The 20150-nt window shown below is 52.4% G+C and overlaps 1 protein-coding gene across 1 annotated transcript in view; it reads left to right on the top strand.

Moving 5' to 3' along the window:
- LOC111158391 (fibulin 7) overlaps positions 1 to 19828 on the top strand; it is a 30698-nt gene extending 10870 nt beyond the window's left edge. Inside the window, 8 exon segments of the mRNA XM_022520393.1 lie at positions 2404 to 2574; positions 13042 to 13167; positions 13506 to 13576; positions 13579 to 13618; positions 15835 to 15975; positions 16968 to 17105; positions 17981 to 18119; positions 19456 to 19828. Coding sequence (XP_022376101.1) covers positions 2404 to 2574; positions 13042 to 13167; positions 13506 to 13576; positions 13579 to 13618; positions 15835 to 15975; positions 16968 to 17105; positions 17981 to 18119; positions 19456 to 19828 — 1199 coding nt within the window.
- The last annotated feature ends 322 nt before the right edge of the window (positions 19829 to 20150 follow it).

Here is a 20150-nt window from a genome sequence, read left to right on the forward strand (position 1 = left end):
AGTGTTTATCACTGGGTGCCCTGTTGTAGGTTTACTAAAGGAAAGGGGTGTAGCAGTGGTCCCCTGGTAACCAGAGGGCACTGCGAGTACTAGGAGGGGCCAGCTCATGCCCATCCACACAGGCCAGCATGCCTGGGACGGGGGTAGCCCATCAGGGTCCAGGGTGCCTCCTGATCACCGTCTGGGCAGACGTTCCCCTCATGGTCGACGCTGAGTGATTCTCCCGTCACTCACTGCACCTTGCTGCGTCCGTCACACCTCTTTCCCATCTGTCTAAAACCCAAGAGCATTTTCAAAACGACACTTGGAGCTTACCTTAAAGCATCATAGGGGCGCCTGGGTGGCTCAGTCGGTTAAGCGTCTGCCTTCGGCTCAGGTCACAATCTCAGGGTCCTGGGATCGAGCCCCATATCAGTCTCCCCTCTCAGGGGAGAGCCTTCTTCTCCCTCTGCCTGTGCTGCTCCTCTCACGCCCAACTCCCCTCACCCCCGACCGCCTGCTTGTGGGCTCTCTCTCAATTTTGCTCTCTTTCAAATAAATAAATAAAATCTTAAATTAACCCCCCCCCAAAAAACCCCAAAAAGGCATTTTAGAAGTGGCTCTGAATTTCCAACTAAACAAAATCCAAATCCAACCTGTCCCACCTTTGGGACTTTGATACAACGAATGCTGGTTGTGGGAGGCAGCCAGCCGCAGGGAGAGGAGGAGTGGGGAGGCCCTCTGTCTCCCCGAAGCCCACAGCATGCCTTTGGGACATCCACTCATTTCTGCCTTCATGGCACAGCCAGTGTCAGCCTCCCCCTCACCCTATCTCTGTTCCCAGCTCCCGCCCTGGCCCACACCACCTCATCTCTGGCTTCTGCCTCCTCTTCTTCCTGCCTCACATCTGACACGTCACGCTCAGGCTGCAGCCCACTGCTGTCATTCCCATGGAAGTTGGCCGTTTCCTGCCTGGCTCACACCCTTGCAGGCTCCCTGATGCCTCTCTGACTTCATCCCCAACTGCTTTCCAGCTAGTCTCCTCTACTGCAGCCGTCGTGCTGCCCTTGACATTCCTCAGACCTGCCAGGCACACTCCCACCACAGGGCCTTTGCACCAGCTTGTTCCCTCTACCCTTTCCAGATATCTGCAGGCTTATGCCTTCATTTCTTCAACTCTGCCCCCATGAAGCCTACCCTGACCACCACATTCAAAATGGGCCCCCTCCCCTGGCGTCCCCAACACTACTCCCTACCGTATCTTCTGTATGACACTTACCACTTCTTAAGCACGCTCTGCCATCTGCTTATGGAGAATCTTGGTCATTGGTGGGCACTCCTGTTAAAGGGGGTTTCCTGAGAGCTGAGTTTTGCTGTTTTGTTCACTATCCCAAGCGCCTAATCTACTGCCTGGCACATGGTAAGCCGCTCAATAAAGAAATGTTTCATTCGTTCATTTGTTCAAGAATTATTTATCGGCCACTCACTGTGTGCCAGGCTTGGGGCTGGTGCTAGGGCCTCATCAGGGATGCGAGGCCACGTGAGGTCCCTACCTTCTTGCGCTGCCTTTGGAGGGAGAACACTGACAACAAGTGTGGAAACAAATACGTCGAGAAGACAACTCCAATAATTACATATGCTAAGAAGAAAGCAAGGTTCAAGGGGGGTAGAGAGGGCCTGAGGAGGTTTTAGCTAAGCGAGGGGGCCAGAGAACACTCTGGGAGGTGGTAGCAATCGAGTTGAGACCTGAAGAGTGAGAAGGAGCCAGAGAGGGGACGTTCTGGGGAAAGAATATTCCAGGCCAAGAAAAGAGCATTAGCTAAGGCCTAGAGGCGGGCCTGACCCCGGCCTGTTCAGAAGGCCTAAGAAACCCAGCAGGGCTAGAGCTCCTGGGAGGCAGGAGTGGGTGGGCCAGCTGCAACTGGGGTGGGGGGGGGGGTCCCAACTCTGACCCTCCCACACTGCCAGGCCCTGCACCCAACCCTCGGTGTCTCTGGAGACGCCAGCTCTGCTTGTACTAGTGGGCACGTCTCACCCATGCCCATGAGTGCTTGGAGGATTCAGTGAGTCATAGCATTAAAAATGTCCAGCCCTGGGGCTCCTGGGTGGCTCAGTTGTTAAGCATCTGCCTTTGGCTCAGGTCATGATCCTGGGGTCCTAGGGTCAAGCCCTGGGTCGGGCTCCCTGCTCTGTGGGAAACCTGCTTCTTCCTTTCCCCATGCCCTTGCTTGTGTTCCCTCTCTCACTGCCTCTCTTTCAATCTCTCTTTCTGTGTCAAATAAATAATTAAAATCTTTAAAAAAAAAGTGTCCAGCCCTGTGCACAGCCTGGAGGAGGCACTCGTCAAAGAAGCACATACACATGAGAAGCCTTGGAACTGAGAGAGATGTTAAGTGACCATGGTCCTTTGTTTTGTCCTTGCAGTGTCCTGCCCTGCTCTGAATGCCCCCCCAGATGGCAGAAAGTTTGGAAGCAAGTACTTAGTGGATCATGAAGTCCATTTTACCTGCAACCCTGGGTTCCGGCTGGTTGGGCCCAGCAGCGTGGTGTGTCTTCCCAACGGCACCTGGAGGGGGGAGCAGCCCCACTGTAGAGGTACAGACCCTCCTTCTCTGCTGGATAAAAAGGGTCATTCCACAGGACATTTTCTGCCTGATTCCTCCGCCATTCCTCGGCTGCAGAATAGTGGCCCACATGTCCACTGACTCACCTCCGGGCCAGGCCTGGACCGGCCTGCACGGTCTCTGCCAAACCCTCTCACCAATTTCGTCTTGTTTTGCATGTGGGGAAGTCGAGGCATGGAGAGGTGGAGGAACTTGCTCCAGACCATCCAGCGGGGGGAGCAGGCTAAGCTGATTCACTCCCAGACACTCTGACCCCAGAGTCTATGCTCCTGGACACCTCCCTCCGGATACTGGTGATATGATCTTCCTGATGTTCTGGGGCTGTAGTTTGCAAGGGCACTGATGACCTGTAGGGTTCAAGACGTCCCCAGGTGTCTTTTGTGTCTGCTCTGGGACTTGGTGTAGACAGGATCCAGGAGAGACCTCGGGGATGGGGAGTGGACATGAAAATGTTTCTCTTCTGTCTGTGCTTGGTTCAACATCTGTACTTTCTTGACGTGGAGGAAAATCAGACTTAGCATTCTCTACCAAAAGAGGCTTTTCAAAAGTCTGTGGTCAGAAAGTCATGGATGCCGGTCATGTTTAGAGCAGGGCTCACAGGATGGCCTGCTGGGGCAGAATGTTCATGATTTTAGCCCAAGAATTGAAAGGGAAATGCAAATGTTAGGTAAATAAGCATGTTGTCAAGAGTGGCGTAGAGAGGATTTGAGAGCATAAAGAACTTGGAAACATAACAGAACATTAGAAAATATGTCATCTGGGGCGCCTGGGTGCCTCAGTCAGTTAAGCGTTCAACTCTTGATTTTGGCTCAGGTCAAGATATTCAGGGTTGTGAGATCAAGCCCTACACTGGGCTCCACACTGAGCATGGGGCCTGCTTAAGATTCTCTCTGTCCCTCTCCTTCTGCCCCCTGTCGTCTCTAAAGACAGACTGTGTGGCTTGACATGTGGAGATCCAGCAGCCAGAACCACATTCATGGATTTAAACCTCCATTCCCCATCTCCTGGGAAAAACAAAGGTTTGAAGGTTGATTGCAGATACCAGTTCTCAGACCTAGCTGGGAACCTGCAGAGAAATATAAGCCATGTAGCTGGCAAACACGCCAGGGGAAATGCCAGTATCTGGATTTACCCTTGACCCTGAAAAACCTCCATCCAGGCTAATCACCTTACAGGTGACAAGCTATGGCAGCAGAGGTGGGAACACAATGGCATTTCATGGTCATTGCTTTGGGTGTCTGTATTTTTTAACTTACAGATTGAGTTACAGACCCCAGTTGATTTCTTTCTCACAGCACTCAGGCGCTCGGATGGCCACATCATCCTTTCTGGGGTGCCCCCTGCAGCCTACTTGGCCACGCCCCGGATCACGGCCGCCCAGATGGCAGCCAACTCCCCACCACCATAAATGGCGCCAGCAAGGTCTTCTGCTCTCCCCTCTTTGTCACCGGGGCTGTCTCTCTGGGTTTGGAGTTGAGGGCAGCTGGCCGCATGCTCACTTCCTCTGAACCAAGCACTGCCGCGCTGCTCTTCAGCCGGGCTGCCCCAGCCCCTTCCGCCAGCAGTGCTGTGCGCACAAACACGTGTTGCCCGTGTGCTGTTTTCTGTCTTGCCCCGGTATTGTCCATGTAGTCTGTCCTCAGTAGGGATAGGCATTTACAGTGAGCGTGATGTGGTTTCAGTGAAAACATGAGTTCATCAGAGGAGAGAGCTGAAAGAATGCCTTTTTAGGTAAATGAGTAAGAAACATCAGAGGCTCGGGAACGTAGTCACAAGGAATGGCGTGACCAAAGGAACGCATAGGGGCTCGATAAGGCTAGGAACCCAAAAGGCTCCCCTCGGCCCAGCTCCATCTGAGCAGCTCACTAGGATGCCCCCCCCCCCAGAGGATCCTCGGCCAGCCTCCCTCTGGAGCAGGCATGCATTAGGTGTCTGTTGGCGTCTTGCCTCCCCACTGCAGGAACCCTCCATGGAAAAGAGGGTCCTATCCCATTGTGATTTGTGTGCCGTGGTTTTCCAATTTTTGGGTCCTCTAGAGTCACGGAGAAAGCTTGTAAAATGCAGGCACTTAGGCCTCAAAAGACCTATTGTGTTGGATGAGATCTTTGTAGGTGAGACTTTGGCAATCTACATTTTCAATGCGATTCTGATGTTAACTAATTCTGGAGAAACACTCCTCTGTTGGTTCTTGGCATTGCCAGAAGGAGAAGATATTGAAAATTTTGAAGCCCTGATGCACTTTGGGCCCTCACCAATCAGAATGCGACCTGTAGCAAGCCAACAGTAGGGCTGTGTCCCGACTGAGCGTGTGTCCACCCCGGCCAGATGACTTACCTGCACATTCTCACCTCCACCCCCATGGACATTTTGGGAAGGCCAGCTTAGCTCAAAGACCAGGGCACCCAGCCCCACTGGGCAGTCTCCTTTCCTGAGATGTGGAGAGCAGACTTTTCCTGGAGGACCAACACCAAGTGCAGCCAGCAAGTCTCCTGGCCTTCCTCATTGTCCAGCGTGGTGCACTTCCTGACTCTCGTCCTTGAACTTACCACCTCCTTCCACATTTGCATTTGTTCTTTGTTTCCCCTCCCCCTCGGCCTCCTTCCTAGCCATGTGTCCTTCTTCCCTGACCCCCCTGCCTGAGGACTGCTTGGTGCGGCCCACCCTGGACTTCAACTGGGACCACATTCACTATCTAAACCCCAGGAGAGATGGGCTCAGGGAACAAGGCTGTGGCCATTTCACGCGGAGAGCTCAGATAGATATTTGTCATCTGTTTAAGTGTAAACGAAGCATGAGAGTTCACCCTGAGGGGGGCTCAAACAGCTACGGGCACAGGACCTCTCCCCAGGTTCGTGGATGGTGCCTATATGGACACCTCTGTCCCCAGCAGGCATTTATTCAACTAATGGATGCTATCTCCAGTAAGAGCCTCAAAGGGATGCCGCCCAAACCTGTCAGGAGGGAGAAGGAGAGCTTCAATGTGCTATGGGATGACCTCCTGTAACAGTGTTAGCAGTGTGGGCAGGACATGAGCTGGGGTTCAACAGTCCAGTGACCTACACACACACGCGCGCACACTCACGCACATGCATACACATCTCAGAGAGGCCTAGAATCTTAGCTACGCATGCCTCCGCTTCATTTTCCATATCCGCAGTCTTGTGGTCATTGTGTCATGACCACAGAGGGAAAAGAATCTTCTTAATCACAGGGGATTTGTTTCAAGACCCAAAATGTCAGTGCCAATGAAAGCTCTAGCAGCAATTCAACCCCTCACCCAATCCCCAGCCAGCTGCTCAGAAAGAAGGTGATGAACCCAACTTGGCATAAAAGGAAGTTTCACATAATCCTGCCATTAGAAAGCCCTGTGGGCAGAGGTAGGCTCCAGAGCTCCAAAATGGAAAACAGCCATTTGGCTCCCTGGATTATTTCCCTCTTTGCCTTTCTTTCTTGGAAGGGCATGTTTTGAAGAGCTGAAGCTTTCTGCATTGGGAGAACCATCGCCACAGGCCTTGTTGCTTTGACAACATTGGTAACCAAAGAAAAAACTTGAGAGAAATAAATAACTTTTCCCCTTACTCCCATGCTGGGAAAAAAGACTTGTTTTTGGCAGTCATCCCCTCCTCCCCTCTTTTTGTGACCTTTATTCATTCATTCAACCAGTTTTCATTCAGCACCAGCTATGCACAAAAGATTGTGCCAGGTGCTGGAGATTCACGCCAAATGTAAGAGACACTGCCCAACCTCATGGGGCTCACCTGCTAAGATGGAAACAAGCAAAACAGACAGGCAAATGCACAAGGAAAGAAATAGGGGTTTGGGATCCATGCCTCGAAGGGATCTAAGCAGGGGCTGAGAATCTATATGGTGAGGGCAGGAACATGGGAGGGCCTCTCTGAGGCGGTCATGGGGATGCAGAGACGTGGAAGGGCTTGCGGGGTCCATCATCCCATGACGAGCGGGGTGGGGTGCATGACAGGGGGAAGACGCTGTCCCAGGAAGGGGAGTAACATGTGTAGAGGCCCTAAGGAAGGGGAGAATTTGGCATGCTTGCGGAAACAAAAAGAGAAAGCGTAGAGCCTTCCTGCTGGGGCAGGTGTGAGCTGAGCCTGACCAAGGAGTGGTGGGGAGACACACAGGCCAGCTCGTGAAGCCTCGGAGACCGGGCGGGAGGCAGGATTGTAGTTGGAGCACAACAAACAGGTGTACGGAGAGAGGTGTGGAATTGGACGTGTGTGTTGCTGCTGTCTGGAAAGTGCGCTGGAGGGGACGGAAAGGGAGCTGAGAAACCACTTGGGGGCCACAGAAGTCCAGCGGAGAGAGATGGCAGAGGAGAGTGAAAGCACACCTAGAGACAGAACGGATGGAATTTGCCACGATCCCACGTGGGCCGTATGCATGGAAGAGAAGTCAGGGCTCCCCGACTCCGCTTGAATGTTGGGGTGCATGGTGTCATTTATAGAGCCTGTGACGACTGAGCAACGAGTGTAGGTTTGTTTTCAAGCAAGCTGTGTGAGGGCGGTTGACCAGAACTCCATTTTGGACATGTTAAGTTAAAACGTCTGTGAGACATCGTAACAGAGCCCCATTAATCCCACCCATGGAGAGCAACGAACAGAACACCATGTTACCAGTCCTAGTGAGGACTCCGGGCACTTCTGCCCACGGCATCTTAGTCCTGGAGTTACCCAGGAAAACACAGCATGGTCAGACACTGGATGGAACCCTCGGCTCATGGAGGGAAGAGACAGAGCAAGGTCAGCCTCAGCTGTGGGGGCCGGTTAGGGAGGCCAGCAGCTCACACAGGGCAATTCCTGGGTGGGGGACCCCTTGTGCTGCAGGGAAGGACACTCCAGCCCCTTCTCATGGATCTGAAAGATTGAAAGCTGAGGGTTATTGACATCCACACATAAGCAGAACAGAAGAACGCTCGTGGAGCATGAATCAGGGACAGGAGACCACCCCCTCCCACAGGAGGGGGTAAGCCCTGCACAGGCGGCGTGGGCTCTTGGCCTCATGTCAAGGCAGTGATCCAGGCCCAAGGCCCGTTCTTCTTCGGCCCAATGGGGCTCCTCAGACTGCAGGCCTGAGACTGCCTTTCCCAACAGAGAAGTCAGGTGGACAGTGGGAGGACGGGAGAGACACCCACATTTGGGAATTACTAGCCTACTGACAGGACTGAAATCCACGCAAGAGCAGTGGTGAGGAGAGGGGAGAAAACAAGTGGCCCCAACCTGAAGGGCACAGAGAGGTCAGATGGGAAGGGAGGACGTGGGAGATGGGAGGGGCCCACGGAGGATGGAGCACCCCGGGAAACTGGAAAAGCAGGGCTGTGACTCTGGATGGAGGGCTCAAAAGGGCATTTTGCATACAAGGTCCTTCCTCAGAGAACTTGAAAAAAAGATTTGAGTAGAAAGAGCTTCCTCTGCTAGCCCCTTAGTAGTTACTGAGGGACTGGCTGGCTAACTCGCTGAATGATCGAATGAATGCATGAGCGATTATGTTTAAGAAATGGAATTTCCTTCCAGACTTCTCTCTGGGCATCCGTGTATAGATCTTACCACAAGGAAATCTTCATTAACACTTCCTTCTAAGCATAACCTTTAATGATTATGAAGCACGTGCTCCTAAGAGCTATTCTACACTTTTTAAAAAAAGATTTTATTTATTAGAGAGAGAGAGTGTGTGCACAACTGGGGTGGGGAGGGGCAGAGAGAGAGGGAGAAGCAAGCTCCCTGCTGAACAAGGAGCCCGATTTGGGACTCGATCCCAGGACCCTGGGTTCACGACCTGAGCCGAAGACAGACGCTTAACCGACTGAGCCACCTGAGTGTCCCCAAGGCTACATTTTATTGAACTATCCCTTTGTTGTGTCCAGGTTTTCGCCATCATAAATAATGCCAAGACAAGCAATCTTAATACACTGTCCACTATGGACAATTTCAAATGCACAAAAGTAGAGGAGTATAACGATCCTCACATACTCAAATATAACAAATTCCTTATTATCTATATATCTAGTCAGGGTATAAATTCCTCCAGCTGTCTCACATGGTTTTAACACTTCACTTAAACCAGGATCCAAGGGGGGCGCCTGGGTGGCTCAGTGGGTTAAAGCCTCTGCCTTTGGCTCCGGTCATGATCCCAGGGTCCTGGGATCAAGCCCCGCATTGGGCTCTCTGCTCAGTGGGGACCCTGCTTCCTCCTCTCTCTCTCTCTCTCTGCCTGCCTCTCTGCCTACTTGTGATCTCTCTCTCTGTGTCAAATAAATAAATAAAATATTAAACCAGGATCCAAGCAAGTGTCACACTTACAATTGGCTGACATGTCTCTTACACCATTTTATTTTTTTTAAGTTTGTGGGGTTTAAGATTTTACTTATTTGTTTGACAGAGAGAGACACGGCGAGAGAGGGAACACAAGCAGAGGGAGTAGGAGAGGAAGAAGCGGGCTTCCCACTGAGCAGAGATCCTGATTCGGGTTTCAATCCCAGGACCCTGAGATCATGACCTGAGCCGAAGACAAACACTTAACCAACTGAGCCACCCATGTGCCCCTAGTTTGTGTTTTTTTTTTTTAATTTTTAATTTTATTTCTATTAGGGGAGAAGGGGCAGAGGGAGAGAGAGACTCTTAAGCAGGTTCCATGCCCAACACAGACCCAGACTCAGGGCTTGATCCCACAACCCTGAGATCACGACCTGAGCCAAAATTGAGTCAGAGGCTTAACGGACCAAGCCACCCAAGTGCCAGTCTCTTATGCCTTTTTAATAAAAATCTATACAGTCTCCTCCTCCTCATCCTTCCTCCCACCACCCCACCTCAATCCTTTGCGGTTTATTTATTGAAGAAAATGGTTTGTTTCCCACAGCCATGATTTTGCCAACCGCATCCCTGAGAGGTCACTGACTGCGATCTTCTGATCTCTTTCTTTCTTTTTCTTCCAGTTTCACTGACATGTAAATGACATCCAGCACTGTGTTAAGTTTAAAGTGTGCAGCATAATGACCTGACCTCCGTTTATTGTGAAATGATGACTAGGCCAAGTTTAGTTCACGTCCATCCTCTCACACAGACGTACCAAAAGAAAAAGAAGGGAAATGGTTTTTCCCCGGTGACGAGAACTCTGAGGATCTACTCTCTTAACAGCTTCCCTAGATACCAACCCATCAGTGTTAGCCACAGTCCCCATGCTGCACGCCATGTCCCCAGTACTTACTTATCATATAACTGGAAGTTTAGACCTTTCTGGTCTCTGAATTTCTTATAAACTGGTAGCTAACTCCAGAGCCTTGATCAGATCCAAGGGAGATTTTTGTTTTGTTTGGGCCAGATGGCGGTAGACACCGCTGCCAGGAAGCCCTCCTTGTGATGCCGCGGGGGAGACTACTGCTGTCCCCATATGGACATCTCTCCAGCCTATTCCTCCAGAGGGACTGGGAGCAATTTCCTGAGTTCCTGCCCTTTCAGAAAATGGGCCACCTCCCCACCGGACGCCAGTTTGGTTGGACACCAACTCTCTGCCTCACATCTTTTTTCCCTGAGTACGTGAAGTATGTCTCCATGTCTTCTGTCGCAGCTGATACTGCTGTTGCCATCATCAGGATCTCGGTCTTTTTGGCCGGATGCCCAAAGGATTTTTTTTTTTTCTTTTTCTTTGAAATCTAATCATCTTATTAGGATCCGCTCCAGTTCTGGCTTTCCTTGGGCCAGTTTTCTCAAGGGCGGGCCACAGTTTTCAACAGGAAGTCTCAGTTGCTGGAGCGCGTGCTCCTGGCCCCTAGGAACTCTTGAGACTTTCCAGGACAAAGTGCGGTATTGAGGAGATTATAATGGGAGGAAGATCCAAATGGAGCCCAGGGAAGAAATTTGGTGCAAGTGCAAGAGACAGCCCAGGGGAAAGCAGAAGAGGAGCACAAAGGAGGCTGATGCGGGGAAATCCTGAGCCGGACTAAAAACAGCCACGTCAGGAAGCTGGACCGGCCATCGAGGAAAACCTGTTTCCCCTAAATGGGAGGAACAGAAAGGGACTTCTGTCAAATCCCGTACAAACTATTATAAGAAAAAAAAAGAATAAAAAGTCTCTACAGACAATGAGGAAATGCCAGAAAATGACCATGAACCAGATGAAAAACTATTACCTAATATTTCCAAACAAGCAGAAAGAAATTTGGAAAAGATAAAAACTATGAAAGGACAGCATAAATAAAAATTAGAAAGCCTCAGCGATGAGGTGATTGGAGAAATGGAAAATCTGAAACGAGATGACAGAACGCAGGAAAGGATTAGAACTAAAAGGGAAAAAAAGCAGATTGTCCATGTGAAACACGCAGCTCAGCTCCCGGGAGACAGTCAGCGCTCACTGAACAGCAGATTAAAACAGAATCATGGCCATGATTTCAGTTCGGCAGCCTCTTCTCATCCTCTGCTCTCTTAACAGCTCTGAAGTCACCCCACACTTAGCTAAATCTCACAGCCTGGGACAGATGTGAGGGTGACAATTAGACTTCAGTCAGGACTCAGATGGGGCACCAGGACTGCGCGTCAGGCTGTGGAATGACTGCCTCTCACCAGGCACCGAGATAAGAGTCTGTGGGGAGCCTGTCTAGAGAAGAAAATCTTGGGCAACAAGGTCCAGTCAGGAAGACAGAGCCCAAGGTCCTGGGGCACCTGTGCATTTCTCTGTTGAGCAAGTGACACACCCCCAAAACCCCCCTTCCCCCCCACCCCCACCCCCCATAGAGCCAGGCCCAGTCCCTTCCACTGGAAGCCCAGACGGGAGAGACAATGGTGCCACTCCCACTGAGGCCAGACTGAAAGCTACTTGTGTTCAACCTCTTTGGCTCTTGGCTCACCACGTCATGGCCTCGTGGTCTGCCCACTCTCAGACTCTGCAGGTGAGCGATGCTGGGGCTGGACAATGGGCAGAAACAGGAATTCCACACTGTGGCATTTGGGTACGGTGTCATTCCAGACACATTCCTGGAAACCGGTCATCTGAGAACAGAACAGATGGGGAGAGCACAACCAGGCTGAGGTTACTGAGAAGCTGAAAAGGCTCCTTCCCCAGGGATAAGCAGCATTTGGATGGTCTGGGTCCTTTCATGACTAACAGAAACCATACAACAGTCTATATAGCATCCCGGCGCTGAGGACGCCGAAGTCCCTGCCAACCCACCCACAGCAAGGCTGCTGTTCTCATCAGAAGCAAAGCACCTTTCTTCCTCGTGATAGATACAGCAGGAAAGGATGCTCCTATGCCAGCAAGGAGAGGTTTCCAGCTTCCTTTCCAGAGATGCTGTGGTCAAGTCAGTGAACCGACAGGCTTCTCTCTTTGGTAGAAAGGGCCTGTGCTCTGTGCATTAAGGCTGGGCTTGGGGGGGAAAAAAACTTAAGGATCCATAACAAGCAGATGTGGCCTGAGGGTTTAAAAAATTTTTTTTCTCTTATTAGAAAATTTATTGTGGAAAAATTCCGTTGTAGAAAAACAGAAGAGTACAAAAACGTGTAAATAAAGAAAAATTGCCTGTAATCCTACCACACAGAGAGAAACCTATTAAATTTTTAAATATATAATCTCTTTCTATATATAACTTTCCCACAGGACTGCCACGTGTACGAGCAAGGACTATTTCCCTTTTCCACCATTCAGGAAGTGTCTGAGAGTCAAAAGAAAGACTTCCTTGGGTACGCAGGAAATGAGCACGGGAGGGCTACTGGATAGGAACTTGGAGAGACTTCATTTTCCCTTTCTCTGGAAACTGTGATGGACCATCATCTCTCCTTCTTATAGCTCCCCTAAATTGGGTTCTTATTCAAAAAGTGTTCCTCCTGGAGTGCCCGGGTGGCTCAGTCGGTTTAGGTCCAACTCTTGATATCAGGTCCAGTCATGACCTCAAGGTCTTAGGAGCAAGCCCCACATTGGGCTCTGCCCTCGGCTGGAGTCTTTTGGGGATTCTCTCTCTTCCTCTCCCTCTGCCCCTCCCCCAGCTGTGCTCTAAAGAAATAAATAAAATCTTTTTTAAAAAAATGAAAAGGTGTACTTCCTGGGTGCCGGCTGCTAAGGGCAGAGTTGTGGGGGGACAGTCTGATTTGATTCAAAGAAATTGTGGGCACATGGGGCAGCCTACCCTATAAATTAGGGAATGGGGCCTCCAGGGGAGCATGGCTGGATGACAGGCCAGCTCCTGCAGGCAGAGCTCCAGGTGAGAGCACAGTGTGTGCCGGAGGCTCCGTGGCTCGCGGAGTGGTGGGTGGACTGCGGCTCAGTGCCATCAGCCCCCTCCCAGCTCTTGCGGCTTGGGGCAGTGGCAAGGGCCAAGCAAGTGAGTAGAAAGCAGTCATCCTGCCGTGTGAAGAAAGGTAACTCAGCTTCGGTTTGGGTTCGTTTTAGAATCAGAACTCACCTATTTGTATCCGGAAATGATTTCTTTTCCTAGACATCAGCGAATGCTCCAGCCAGCCTTGTCAGAATGGGGGGACCTGTGTAGAAGGAGTCAACCAGTACAAATGCATGTGTCCTCCGGGGAGGACTGGGAGCCGCTGTCAGCACCTGGCCCAGACAGGTACGTGGCTGCTGTGGGGCTGGGTGAGGATGTTCCGCTGCAGAGAGAGGAGCTCCCTGGTCGTGGGTCACCAAATGCAGATGTGGCAGGAGCTCAGTTCCCCACCTGGAGAGAGGGCTTTTTGACCCTTGATGCCTCCGGTTCCCCGAGGTAGTTATCTGGGATGGAATTTGGCCCTTTTGTGTAAACAGAGTTTTGATGCTTTTTATGGAAGAAAATGCAGGTAGAGGGACTGACACCCCCGCCCCCCCGCCGCCGTGTGGAAGCTCCCCAGACTGGTAATTCGGCCCAAGAGGCTTCCTTGTTCCACCTTCACTTGGTCCGCAGCTTCTCTGCAGATCAGCAGAATGGCTCTTCCTTTCCAATGCTCGCATCACACTCTGCAAAGTCAGTAGTTACTGATACAAGCCCAAGTACCCGCAGAACTGTGCAACTAGACATTTGACTGGTGGTGAGCTTATTTAAAAAAATTTTTTTTTAATTTTTGTTATTTATTTGAGAGAGAGAGAGAGAGAGAGAGAGAGCATGAGCGGGCAGAGGGAGATGCAGGCCTCGATTCTACCAACCTGAGATCAGGGCCTGGGCCAAGGGCGGATGGTTAACCGACTGAGCCACGCAGGCGCCCCTGGTGGTCAGTTTATTATCCACATCTCAAGTCCCAATACAGCCCTAGCCAGAAGGTCTAGAGGGAACAAAGTGGCTGTTTTCGCAGAGGGCTAGACAGTCTGATAAGTAATCTGTGAAGGTTCCCACACTATGCTGTAACTTCCTATATAAAAAAGTCAGATCCTAAAGACGTCCTCTTTCCTTGCCAGAAAACCCTGGAGTGTCCTGTCTGGTTGTCTGGATTTCTCTGTGTAATCTCCGTGTGGGAATAGGGACCGGGGGTTAACAGCAGGATGCAGAGAGTAGGGGCTCTGTCAGTACTTGCCGTTCTTGCGCCAGCCCCAATCCAAGTTTGCACCGCTGCCCCCAGAGATCTGCTGCTGAACTGTCTTGGTTCTGTTCAGCTGAGTCAGCCTTGCTGGGAGCTCTCTCAGAATGCAGCTCCCTGCCGCCCCCCACCCCCCGGTGAGGGGGGGCTGCTCTCTGTGGCCTCTCTGTGGCCTTCTTGACAGCTCCACTGCCTTGCCTTCTACCTACAAGCAGAAAGGAACAAGACATGGGCCCTCCTTCAACCCAAATGAGCTGGTACTGGACCCTGAACGTTCCAAACCCTCCGTGTCAGGGTTTCTGCTGTCAGGACCTAGGCATCTGCTCCTCGGGTCCAGGGGGCGCTTACATATCAAGTATCCCCACAACAAAAACTTCCCCAGGGGCACAAGGAGTGAGCAGGTGCAGCTGAGGCCAGATGATGTCCTCATGGTCTCCACGGTCAACCCCGCCAAGTCCTGGCTTCTTGCTCACCTGGTCCCCCATCAGCTCTGCCAGGGTCTGCCCAGCTCGAAGGGGGAGCCTCTCTCGGAATCCTTTTTTAAATCCATTCACCTTTATCACCCCTGCCATTGTAGTGGAATATACATAACATAAAATTTACCATTCTAACCATTTTAAGGGTACAAGCCAGAGGCATTAAGTACATTTACACTGTTGTGCAACCGTCTGCCGCCTCCATTTTTTCATCTTGCAAAACTGAAACTCTGCCCTTGAAACAGTAATTCCCCATTTCCTCCTTCCCCGGCCTCCCCCCCACCCCCACAACCATTCTGCTTTCCCACTCTATGAATTTGGCTACTCTGAGAACCTCGCCTAGGTGGAATCACACAGTGTCTCCTTGGGTGTCCTCTTCTGCGTCATTACTTTCGCCACCAATTCCTCTACCATCTCCTCTAAACGTATGAGAGCTCTAAATACTTTGAAAACTTTGAAATTTCTTTTTCGTATTAGAAAATTAATGTTCCTAGGCACCTGGGTGGCTCAGTGGGTTGCGTGTCTGACTTTAGCTCAGGTCATGATCTCAGGGTCCTGGGTTTGAGCTCCACATCCAGCTCAGCGTTCAGAGGGGAGTTTGCTTGTCCCTCCGCTCCTGTCCCCATTGGTATGCACACGCTCACTCGTTCGCTCTCTCTCTTTCAACTAAATATATAAAATCTTTTAAAAATAATCGATGTTCCTGGTTTAAAGACAAAAACCTTGGATACTTTAGAAAAGTATAAAAATTACAATAGGGATGCCTGGGTGGCTCACTCAGTTAAGCGTCTGACTTTGGCTCAGGTCATGATCTCAGGGTCCTGGGATCCAACACAGCAAGGGACGCCCTGCCCAGAGGGGAGTCGGCTTCTCACTCTCCCACGCCCCTCATCTCCTGTAGGGCTCTTTCTCTCAAATAAATATATATTTTTTAAATTACAATAACAAAAAATACCCCTTCCCGCCCCCCACCCCCAGTGTATTACATTCCATAGTTTCAAGCTCCAGGGATCACTGTTAAGCCTTTTGAAGGGAAATTGTGGACTGAACACGCCCGCGGCCCTGCTGGGGGCAGTCGCGCGGTCTGCGGGGTCCTGCAAGGTGCTCTGGGGCTGCGCTCCCCCTGCTCCAGCCCCTCTGGATGGTCCTGAGCGTCCCCGGGTTTCTGGTGATTTATTTGTCTTTCCTTCCCTACTCCAGAGTAGGGCCCGCGGCAGGGCGCCAGGGCCGGGCACTGAGGGTGTCTTTTCCCCGCAGCGGCCCCCGACGACACCGTAGCCGGCGACTCCGCCTTCAGCCGCGCGCCGCGCTGTGCGCAGGTGGAGCGGACGCAGCACTGCAGCTGCGAGGCCGGGTTCCACCTGAGCGGCGCCGCGGCCGGCGACAGCGTCTGCCAGGGTAGGCCCCGGGCTCTATCGGGGGGCAGAGGGGGGTGGGGCAGGGGAGGACCCAGGAGAGGACAGGGCTCCCACTCGCCTCCCTCCTGCTACCTGCGCACCAGCGAGTGGGCGGGGGTGGCGGGCAAAGTCTCAGAAAGCCCGGCCCACGTTGCATTCTAGGTAAGCGTCACCCTAACGGTTGCTGAGACATGGACATCAGAGGCGATCCTAAGAAATCAAGATCGTGGAGAAAGCAGTTGGGGGTGCCCATGCTGGCCCCCATCTCAGAACCCAGCCACAGTGCAGTGCCAACCACACACACCCACCTAGAAGAGCCTGGAGCACCCCTTCCCCGCCATCCCAGCTGCAGTGGCACAGGGACGGGTGGCAGAGAGGAGCTTGAGTCTTCCGGCTGGCTAGGCAGGCCCCTGCTCTGTGCGGGGCTCCAGGACTCCATTCCCTGGCCCCCCTCCTCCACTTAGGTTTAGGGACCCAGCCAACTTTAGCTCACCTCTCCTGGTTACCAAAGTGCCTTCTGAGAACAACAGCTCAAACCAAGTGGGCCCAGACAGGAGAACTGCCCAACTGGTGGAACTGCCTCATTTTACAGCAGCAGACATGAGACCCTCTTTCTCTAACCCCAGAGATGAGGCCAGTTCAGGTGGGGCTGGGTCCAGGCTGGTAGTCTGGGCTGCCTGCCTGATGTGCCAGCCTCTACAGGTCCCCTGTTAGTCTTCAGCCTCAGACAGAGGAACCCATCTAGGATCTACCATGTACCTCTCAGCCCTCCCCACAGCTTTCTGGGCCCTTGGCTGCAGAGGAGGGGGAGCATGCTTGTTCTTCTTCTGGGCGTTCTGCTGGGAATAGGATTTGCTTAGCCCCCCCACCCAGGCCCAGCCACTTAGCCACAGTGGCCATTGCCTCCAGGAACTGTGGCATAGCCAACCTGGGTCATGGTTGGCAGATGTCCACCACATGGCTCCTGGTCATACTGGGCACTTCTTTCCCCAGATGTGAATGAATGCGAGCTCTACAGGCAGGAGGGACGCCCCCGGCTCTGCATGCACACCTGTGTGAATACCCCGGGCTCCTACCGCTGTGCCTGCCCCAGCGGGTACCGGACACTGGCTGATGGGAAGAGCTGTGAGGGTGAGTGACGCTGCTGCGGAGGCAGGAGGCTGCAGGGCTTGAGAGAGCCTGGCTGGTCCCAGACAGTGGGGAGAAGGAGCAGAAGAGAAGGCAGAGGGCTCCTCCGTGGGCCCAGGTAGAATGTGAGAGAAGAGGTGGCTCCCTGGTGACGTCCTAGTGGGATTCTGCTGCGAAGGTCAGAGGAGTGGGTAACCTGAGACCAGAGAGGACACCTCCATCTGTCCATACAGCCCTCCCTCGATCCCTCCGTCCATCCATTCATCTTCCCAACCATCCATCCCTTCCTCCCCACTTCCATCCCTCCATCCATCCATCCCTCTATCCAGCCACCCATCCCTCCCTCCCTCCATCCTATAAGTATTCAAGAAGGCCCGGGTAGAACTCTGCAGATTGGGAAGAAACAGCCTTCAGCTGGGGCGAAGGTGGCAGCAGACTTCATTCAAAGGAGAGTGAGGACATCTGCATTAGGGTGGGGTAAGGCTGAGGAGAAAGGCTTTCCAGAAGACTTGACTCTTAAAGGGCCTGAAAATAGACATTGAGGGAAGACTCCAGAGCCCTGAGGCTGAGAAGGAGGCAGCTCGGAGAGAAGCTTTGTGACCTGGGACTGGTCACTCTCCTGTGCTTCTCTGTCACCTGTCTACCCCGTGGAAGCACAGGATCCTGGGGAGGGGAGCTCCCCAGCATGGTTTTGCAGCCCTTCCACAAGGTCTGGATTTCAAATAGTGAACGATGACGGGGTTTCCCGTTTGAAAAATAAGTACTGGGTATTGAGAAAGCCCACCACACTCCAGCGCCTGTCTGGATTTTTCATGTGGTCCTGTGACAGAAAGGGACGTCAGGGGATCTTCATTCTTCCCGGCTGTCCCTTATTTCAGATGTCGATGAGTGTATGAGCCCACAGCTCGTGTGTCCCCGGGGGACCATGTGCATCAACACCGGTGGAGGCTTCCAGTGCGTCAGCCCAGAGTGCCCGGAAGGCAGTGGCAACGTGAGCTACGTGAAGACCTCTCCGTTGTGAGTAGAGCTGGGGCTGCTCACGGCTGGGTGCTGACGTCCCTCACCCCGGCCTCCCGGGGGGCTGGGGCAGATTTGGAGGTTCTTAGGAGAAGATACAGTCAGATCCAAGGAAAGATGGAAGGCAGGGAACTGGAGTCTGGCTTCTCCGAGCTTCCATTTCCCTTTGATGGTTGCATTTAATGCACTGCTGCTCTGTGCGGTGGAAACCCAGTCTGCCCTGCTAGGAGTTCCTGTTCCAGGTGTTCCCCTGCTGACTCGGAGGATGATAGGATTACAGCCACGCAGGTGCAGCGCTGTGGGGGTGGGGCGACATTGGCCGCAAGAGCACTGTGGTGACATGACCGGGAGGCAGGTACATATTACAGGTTTGGGAGAGGATCATCTTCTCAGGCTCTCGTGCCCACTAACTGGTCGGTTCCAGCCACACCGCACGCCCTGTATACTTTGTATTATATTGATCGACTTTTCCACGGGTTTAGGTTTGATTTCTGGTAACCTCAGCACCTGATGGTTTGTGGTGGTTGTTTTCAAAAGGTGGGAGACAGGCCTTTCAGGAGAGTAATGATAACTATCACAAAGTACATGCATTTTCTTCTGAAAAAGCGATCACAAGAGCCTTAGCATTGTCTTTAGGATGAGTTAACTTCCCAAGCTCAGATACCTGAATTGCTTTTTGAGCTATGGCAGAGTAGAAGCATCAAGAAAGTCAGTGGCCGAAGTCACTCAGTGAAGGGACTCCACGTCATAGCCTCTGGGGACATCCATGATTATCGGCCAGATGCGATACTCGACCTACATAACAGTGATTATATGAGTCACGAAATATGCTAAATTGTATCTGTGTGTTGGATAAGGTAGAGAAATACCAGAAGCACTTCCGCAAGATCCTGATTCCAAATGGTTAGGAAAGACAGGGTTTCCTCTTTAAGAACCATCGATGGGTGTTTGCAAAGTTCACCTCGCACTGAGCACTGCATTCCAAGGTGTTGGCCGCTACCTGCTGGGGTGCTGCCATTACGGACAGAGGTCTTGGCACGGGCAGAAGGGGCACCTGCTTTATCTTCCCAGCTTTACTTATCTGTAAAAACTCCAGTAACAGCATGTATAAATACACGTGTACATGTGTACGTATAGAGGTGGGTCAGGGGAGCATCTCTTGCCGGGCCACACCTGCCACCCCCTACCCTCTGAGCCTCTGTGCTGAGGGACGTGGCTGGAAAGGTCATCCTGGAGGCCTCGGCAGGAAGGCAGTGGGGCAGACAAGCCAGGTCAGAGCAGCCCCTCCCGAGTCTCCCCAAGGCTGACTCCCTCCCTTTTGGCCTCTCCGTTCCAGCCAGTGTGAGCGAAACCCCTGCCCCATGGACAGCCGACCCTGCCGCCACTTGCCCAAGACCATCTCCTTCCATTACCTCTCTCTGCCCTCCAACCTGAAGACGCCCATCACACTCTTCCGCATGGCCACGGCCTCGGCCCCCGGCCGACCTGGACCCAACAGCCTGCGCTTTGGGATCGTGGGCGGGAACAGCCGGGGCCACTTCGTGATGCAGCGCTCAGACCGGCAGACGGGGGAGCTGATCCTGGTCCAGACCCTGGAGGGGCCTCAGACGCTAGAGGTGGATGTTGACATGTCGGAATACCTGGACCGCTCCTTCCAAGCCAACCACGTGTCCAAGGTCACCATCTTTGTGTCCCCTTATGACTTCTAAGGCAGCTGGGGTGGGGAAGGTGGTCACTGTGGTGCAGAGACCTGGGCTCCTTTTGCTTCCTCAGAGACCCTGCTGTGGGCCCCGACTGCGACATCTGTCTCTCCCTGTCCTGCCTTGTTCTTGCCCACCCGCCTCCCTGCCTGTGTCCCCCGGCTTCTCGGGCAGTGCCACACACTCTTCTGGGGAGCGGCAGAGAAGGGCAGCTACGGGACCCACGCTGCTGCCATGATGGTTTTTTTGTTTTTTTGTTTTTCTGCTTTAAGCTCTTCTCGTAGATTATGCACTAACTTTCTCAAGTCTTTACAGAGAAGTGGGCAGTTTT

This window comes from Enhydra lutris, unplaced genomic scaffold, assembly GCF_002288905.1.
Source record: "Enhydra lutris kenyoni isolate GAN:26980312 unplaced genomic scaffold, ASM228890v2 scaffoldscaffold59, whole genome shotgun sequence".
In the NCBI taxonomy this organism is placed as follows: domain Eukaryota; kingdom Metazoa; phylum Chordata; class Mammalia; order Carnivora; family Mustelidae; genus Enhydra; species Enhydra lutris.